A 6438-nucleotide genomic window follows, 5' to 3' on the forward strand; every position below is an offset into this window, starting at 1 on the left:
TAAAACTTTTTATCGTTAAATTTTTTAGAAGAGACCATGCTTTCGTTAAAGAATACATATATATAGTATCGCCAACATAAAAATATATCTTAAAATTTGTCTAGCGTCATATGTCGTTTTTCGAAACTACTTCTTTTTCGTTGAGTTATGCAATTATATCCTCTTTTCTCACTTTCTAAATTATGAATGATGTGTTGAAAAATGCTTGGAATCTTTTACAAAAATGAATATGAGAGAAAGAGGATTATTGAACCGTTCGCACTCAATACCAAATATTTTACCTTGTATTATATGTTTTTAAGATAGAATTTAAGTAACTATTATATAAATATAGACTTTTTTTTTAATCTGGTATTGCTGTTATTACTAACAATTATCTTTTATTTATACGATTATCTTATTGAGAAAAAGGATATGAAATAAGACTGAATTGTAATTTAAGTACACTTTTATATATATTAAAAGAACAATCATTTTATCTATTTTGTACATAATATGTAGACGTATACAACAGAAATACTTGAAATAGAATTTAAATTTATGATTAGAATCATACAAAAATAGGGTAATTACTTGCACAAATAAAAACGAATCGCGTTAGGTCAGGTTATTACAATTGTATTCCAATAAAGAGAAAACAAACTCAAGAATCTACAGTTAGCTGAGTTTCAGGCAAAAGCACTTTTTCCCCGGGTTTGAAGGCAGGCATTCCAAGATAAGGACAACTGGCACATCTGAATGCGTCTCCTAGGTAACACTAAATAAAACATAAAAATGTGACATTTAAATTTATACAGTTACATAATTAAATATGACACTTTGATGAATTTCGGAAAAAAAGTAGTAGTATGAAACGTACATTTCCACAAGAAGATTTAACAGTGTTTTCCGGTGCATCTTTGCCACTTAACTCTTCTGCGAGTCCACATGAACAGTCCTTGCACGCTTTTCGCTTGCCCGTTGTCGCACAGACTGAAAGTATTAGATATGTAGATAGATATGTTTGTGTTACACAAATTCACAAATTCTCTTTGTCCAAATTGTAAACAAAATAGAAATGACATACGTATTTCTTTGAAACCTTGCATAGTTTTCTGTTATAATTTAATATAACGAACATCTCACCTGTTAAGGATGACGCATCTGGCTTTACAAGGTCCGATTCATCCAAAAGTTCATCTTCATCTATTAAATCTTCTTCTACCGGGTCATCTAATTTCCATACATTAGTTGCCTTTTTTGCGAATGAAAGGGGAATACTGGAACCCACCTAAATTATAACAGAAAGCTGTGAAAGGTTTCCATTGAATGTTACCTTCACATACAAATAAAAGAAATCAATTTACCTCAAATGATGGTTTACTCGCCGATACTGTGCCAACTTCTTTTACATCGCTATATACTTTTAGCAAAAGATTTGTACTCTCCAGATCGAAGTCCTTCGGGTCTGTATCTTTTACTTTGAAACCAGATAATTTCAAGCTAGATATTCTGTCGGAATACAAATGTGTGCCTGGCTTTCTATTTGGTAGCGGTTCACGAATGACGAGCAAACCGTTGGGTTTCAGAATTCTCAATGCTTCAGCTAAGAAATCCTCGTTCGTGAAGAATTGCTTAAAAATTGCAATGACGACGTCAAACGTAGAGTCACCATAACTTTTTCCAGCTATTCGAAAACCTTGCGTAACATGTTCTAGAATACAGAATAGATTAGCATTACAACCAACATGAATTTTCAACGTCACAAAAACCAGGTAAATGAAACGTGGAGTATAACGTACACTCACCTTTATTTAAATCTGATAAACTTGCAATTTGCAATTTGCCGGAATCTCCGACGTGTTGCTTGATCATGGCAATAAAATCTGTCATGTCATTCGAGGGCACGTCGTTCCCTGACACGACGAGAACCTCGTTTCCCTCCTTGACGAGAAACATTATGCCGCGACAGCGATTGACGTGGCGAACAATAATTCTCAGGGAACCGAAGCTGCAAACAATCGGTATTCTTTGTGGAGTTACAACGTAAACGAAACTAGAAGAATAGCTAGTCTTCAGAAACCGGGCTTACGCAAGATTGAATAAGCGTACCTCTCAGCACCTCTCAGGTTCGAGTTTTGAAGAGGTTACCTTCGCTGTTGTGTATTCTCGAGCGAATGAACGACTGTCGAGACACGCGCACGCGTGTATCGCCTCGTTCAGGTATCAAGGAAACACGAGGCCCAGTTCCTTTCGCTTGCGTCTTTCTTACTCGGATTCTCTATTTTTTTCTTGTATTTTTATATCTATACTCGTTTTGAGTGCAAAAAATCGCTAGGAATGCAAATAAAATGTAGTCAAAGTTATTAATCGAGTAAATTTTTCACGAGAGACAAAAGTCAAATTTAATCAATTTTTTATGAGAGGCAAAAGTCAAACTATTATTTCTGAAGGAAATTCTGGATTCTTTCTGGACTGGACACGTATACATACATAATTTCGAGACACGTGCACACGGACGGTATATGAGCATTGAGATACCGAGTATGCCCCCAATTTTTGCAATTTAAATATTAAAACGTCATTTTTCATGAAAGTAAATATAGATTTTATTGCGTATTTTAATCCATCATTTTCATCGAGATTATCACCTCGTCGGGTCAGATTTACATGATCGTTTTGCTTCTCTGTACAATTTATATTCATATAAAATATATGTACATATAAATAAGTAAACGGTTGACATCATACTCCGTATTATACAGCGTAACTGAATAAAATATATATATTACAGGAATTATGAACTTGTATAAATACAGATTGCCCCACGCTATATATAAATGCCGATCTTGAATATTTCGCTAGTTTCTCATTTGGGACAAAAAAATGTTTCAGATAAAGAGTTCCATAATTTTGAGATGTAAACACGATGCGTAAGACGAAAAGTTTATGCACCATTTTACAACGAACGCTGTAAAAACTCCATCGCCAGGTATATTTCCCTTCTAAAATCATAAAAACTTGTATTCGAAACATCTTTTTCTGAAATTCGAAAAATAAATTGATACTCCAGATGGACACTCAAAATGAGATAACTTGTACATTATTAATGTTTGGGATGTTTAGAATCAATCGGCATAATTGCGACAAAAGTAATAAACAGAATGTCGTAATATTGTCTATTAACCGGATTGATATTTATAAAAAAAAAAAAGCATTAAAAATGATAGCTAGCCACTAATTTAATCGTCTGTAAATATTAAAATTGTTCTATTCACGTTGTCGCGATTATTCCGATTGTTTCTACGCTTGTATATTCTGTACCGCGCCGCATACTCTTCATTATATACATACTTAATATCTTCAACAGCTCACGGGCATGTATAACATCGTCGCAGAAATGCAAAATTGTATACACGTAAAACGTACAAAATATCTTCTCTGGCAGTCGTAGTCATGTTGTACTGGGATTTATTACAAAATATAAGATTCGAATTCGCGTAACAATACATTATCGTTCGTATTTCGTACGTGTCTACGAAACAAGCGATGCGCCAAGCGATGATTCACATTGTAATACAAAACTTATTGTTAATATCAAACAATTATTATAACCAATAAGAATTAAACCGCGAGAAGTTGTAACAAAGAGAGCCGAATCTTGTTAGAAAAATGTATAGACGAATACAAAATAACAATGCCGTTATACTCATCCTATCGCCGCGATTAATACTAATAGTTAGTTCTGCCTAAAATTAACATTATCTATCACATATTACATATTCATTTTGTGGAACATTTCCTCTTCTCGTCACTCTCAAAGCCAGAATCTAGATCGTCACTCTGACACTTTTTCAACGTACAACCCTTGGAGTTTTGTCTGCAAACACCTCGCCCTATCAACAACTTCTTAATACTATCTACTAAATGTTCAAAAAAATTCGGGTAGCCGTCGTATCCGGGAAACACATTAACATCTATTATCGCGTATTTCCCAGTGTGATTTTCAATTACAACATCTATCCCAACTAGAATAAGACCAAATATCTCTCGAATATTCTTAACAATTGTTTCGAATATTTGGTAATTTGGCTTTACAGTTAAAGGAATGTCTTCTTCGGACAATATAGACCACTTGGATCTGCTGCAGCTTTTCGATATATCGTGCGAGTTGAAGAATATTGTACTCAACGAATTACAGTCTTCTTGGTAAAAGTTTTTAAAGCTGGGGCGCTCGACCACGTGGAAACGATCGCCCACAACGAATATCTTATATAAAATAGCGTTATGATTGATGAAATCCTGAGCGACGCAAGGTAGTTGACAGTCTTTCAAGTCCCTTTCGTTGAAGATAATCATCATCTGAAATTAGAAAGTTAAGAGTAATTTTTATCAAGCACTTTATTTGCTTCAGACATTTTCGTAGATATCTTGCGCGAAATATTTACCTTGTGCGCGTCGCTCGAACCATACGCGATAAGCGGCTTACAAACAAATGGGTATTTAATGCCACGCTTTTTTAATGTTGCTGCTATCTCATGGAGCATTCTGCTTTTGATTTCTACAAAATTAGGAGTAAATATATCTGAAAAAATAAATAATTAAATGTTAAACATTTAGCTCAATTCCTGTGGAGTTCATACTTATGTAACTATACCTACGTATTATAAATACATACCTTTCAACCGACAGCCTTCCTGTATAAATTCGTAAGATTTACACCGATTGCTTAAGTTCCTAATATTGTCCAGAGGATCGATAACGATCAAATCTGGATGCTTGGCAATGTACTCTTGAAGTCGCGAAACAATATCCTCAGCCTGTAAAAGAGATACGTTATAGAATCTTTGACAACCCAAACAAAGTAAATGTTGCCCTGAACATACATTTTTATCACCACTTTCCGCATGCGACTGCATATCTGTCAGCTTGTGTAGGAAAACGTGTAATGGTCCCTGCTTCTCGAAGCTTAGATTCACGTCGATCTAAAACACAGATAAAAGATTCAAAGACATTAGAAACGCTCCTCAATATAGCATCTGCAGAAATAATGCAAAAAAATTATCGAATGGAAGGAACGTTGATACGTGTATCAAAAGAGAAAGATTCTGCAGGGATGACTTATTCGCACAGTGATTTGGGCCTAGCAAAACCATGGACCTGAGCCTATTGCAATGTAGACAAACATACGTTTAATCTACACATTACATATATATAAAAACTATACATTTGTGAATAATAAAGAATGAGAATAAGGAAAGTTGAGAGACCACGTGCCATGTAACTTCACTCCATCCCACGCTAGAATCAGAGTATTGCACCTTGCAATGAGAACAAGAAAAATATACTACGTGTAATATATGCACACAAATCTCTCTTTTTTTTAGTTACAATATATAAATTAGAGAAAATTATTTTCGCGCGTGGGCCAGCGTATCATTATTTATTTTTCACAACGTTCCTCGAAACACATGGAGATTAATGTCGCCGAGAGAATAACGCATCTCGACCGTTCCTCCGCGTCGCGGAAACAAGCCACGCCGGTGGCCAGCCGCTCACCATTTTCAACCGAAACCCCTCGGACTCGCATATGTTCTCGAAATCGGTCCAGTTGAACTTCTGCCGCTTCCTCTCGGGCACCCAGTACCCGATGACATACTTGTCGCACATCCTTCCGTCCTCGCTCGCGCCAGCCACGCCGCGCTGACACCGATCACGTGCGAATCGGCGCTCGTTCGACGGCGCTCGTCCCTCGCGTTCGCACGTCGTCGTCGTCGTCGTCCCCGGAACGAGACGGTCGGCAGCTCTCATCCTCGCGGCACCGCTCGCACGATCCTCCGCGAGGCCAGTCTCATACTTGCGCAGCGTGGCGTGGCACGACGAGGTTAGGTTCCGTCTCGCGTTGACGCTCGCCGTGTCTCCGCGCTCGTCCGCGCTCGTCCACGCTCGTCCGATCCGTCGACGGCCGTCCTCGGGGAAGACGTCTTCTCGCCGAAAATAAAAACCTCACCCTAGCTCGATCACGGTTTTCCTCCTTTCGTCGCACGTCGTCGGCAAATCCTATTGTTTACCTTCCGACACACACGCTGCACTGCACGCGCTGCACACGCCGCCGTCGCCGCCGGAAATATATCGCTTATATATCGGACGTGCGTGATCGCCAAGTAAACACGCCGTTCCTCCGGCCCACTCCGGCCCGAACGGTTTCCGGAGTCCGGACCTCGGAGCTGCTCGGAGAACGGCGATTTTGCCGGTTTTACGACCGCGTTATTCGAAGAAACGCTGAAAGACGCACTTCCTTGATGTTTCTTCTCCAGGTTGCTCAGATGTGCTGTTGGCTTTTCTGCGCCGCGAATAATCGGGGCTTCGTAATCGCTCGAGAATGTCGCAAACAACTTTCCGCGGTTATCGTAAAAAAAAAATTAAAGTGTAAAGTGCGATCAATGCAGGGTTAACAGA

The 6438-nt window shown here is 38.2% G+C and overlaps 2 protein-coding genes across 4 annotated transcripts; both read right to left on the reverse strand.

Moving 5' to 3' along the window:
• Positions 1–456: 456 nt before the first annotated feature.
• On the reverse strand, positions 457–2172 carry LOC112456650 (anamorsin homolog). Of its 3 annotated transcripts, none has more exons than XM_025019342.1 (6): positions 2092–2172; positions 1788–2008; positions 1347–1693; positions 1126–1270; positions 860–972; positions 457–757 (listed from the first exon to the last, which is right to left on the reverse strand). In XM_025019342.1, exons 2-6 carry the CDS (start codon positions 1936–1938, stop codon positions 644–646), a joined length of 870 nt encoding a protein of 289 aa, XP_024875110.1. In that variant the 5' UTR covers positions 1939–2008; positions 2092–2172; the 3' UTR covers positions 457–643. The 3 variants fall into 3 exon arrangements, with proteins under 3 accessions (XP_024875110.1, XP_024875109.1, XP_024875111.1); XM_025019341.1 differs by having other exon boundaries at positions 1788–1990; positions 2092–2170; XM_025019343.1 differs by having other exon boundaries at positions 1788–1990; positions 2072–2158.
• A 391-nt stretch (positions 2173–2563) lies between these two features.
• On the reverse strand, positions 2564–6356 carry LOC112456651 (inositol-tetrakisphosphate 1-kinase-like). The gene is made up of 5 exons (XM_025019344.1): positions 5539–6356; positions 4866–4964; positions 4658–4799; positions 4428–4564; positions 2564–4341 (listed from the first exon to the last, which is right to left on the reverse strand). Exons 1-5 carry the CDS (start codon positions 5788–5790, stop codon positions 3763–3765), a joined length of 1209 nt encoding a protein of 402 aa, XP_024875112.1. The 5' UTR covers positions 5791–6356; the 3' UTR covers positions 2564–3762.
• Positions 6357–6438: the final 82 nt, after the last annotated feature.

The sequence above is a fragment of the Temnothorax curvispinosus genome, unplaced genomic scaffold (assembly GCF_003070985.1).
Source record: "Temnothorax curvispinosus isolate PA1 unplaced genomic scaffold, ASM307098v1 QBEX01007049.1, whole genome shotgun sequence".
NCBI lineage: Eukaryota > Metazoa > Arthropoda > Insecta > Hymenoptera > Formicidae > Temnothorax > Temnothorax curvispinosus.

Coding starts and splice junctions, on each gene's coding strand:
- LOC112456650 (XM_025019342.1), bottom strand. CDS start 1,938: ATGTTTCTCGTCAAGGAGGGAAACGAGGTTCTCGTCGTGTCAGGGAAC. Junction 1,694..1,787: donor TTTATCAGATTTAAATAAAG/GTGAGTGTACGT, acceptor TCTGTATTCTAG/AACATGTTACGCAAGGTTTT. Junction 973..1,125: donor AGATGCGTCATCCTTAACAG/GTGAGATGTTCG, acceptor TAATACTTTCAG/TCTGTGCGACAACGGGCAAG.
- LOC112456651 (XM_025019344.1), bottom strand. CDS start 5,790: ATGAGAGCTGCCGACCGTCTCGTTCCGGGGACGACGACGACGACGACG. Junction 4,565..4,657: donor GGAAGGCTGTCGGTTGAAAG/GTATGTATTTAT, acceptor TTATTTTTTCAG/ATATATTTACTCCTAATTTT. Junction 4,342..4,427: donor GTTCGAGCGACGCGCACAAG/GTAAATATTTCG, acceptor TTCTAATTTCAG/ATGATGATTATCTTCAACGA.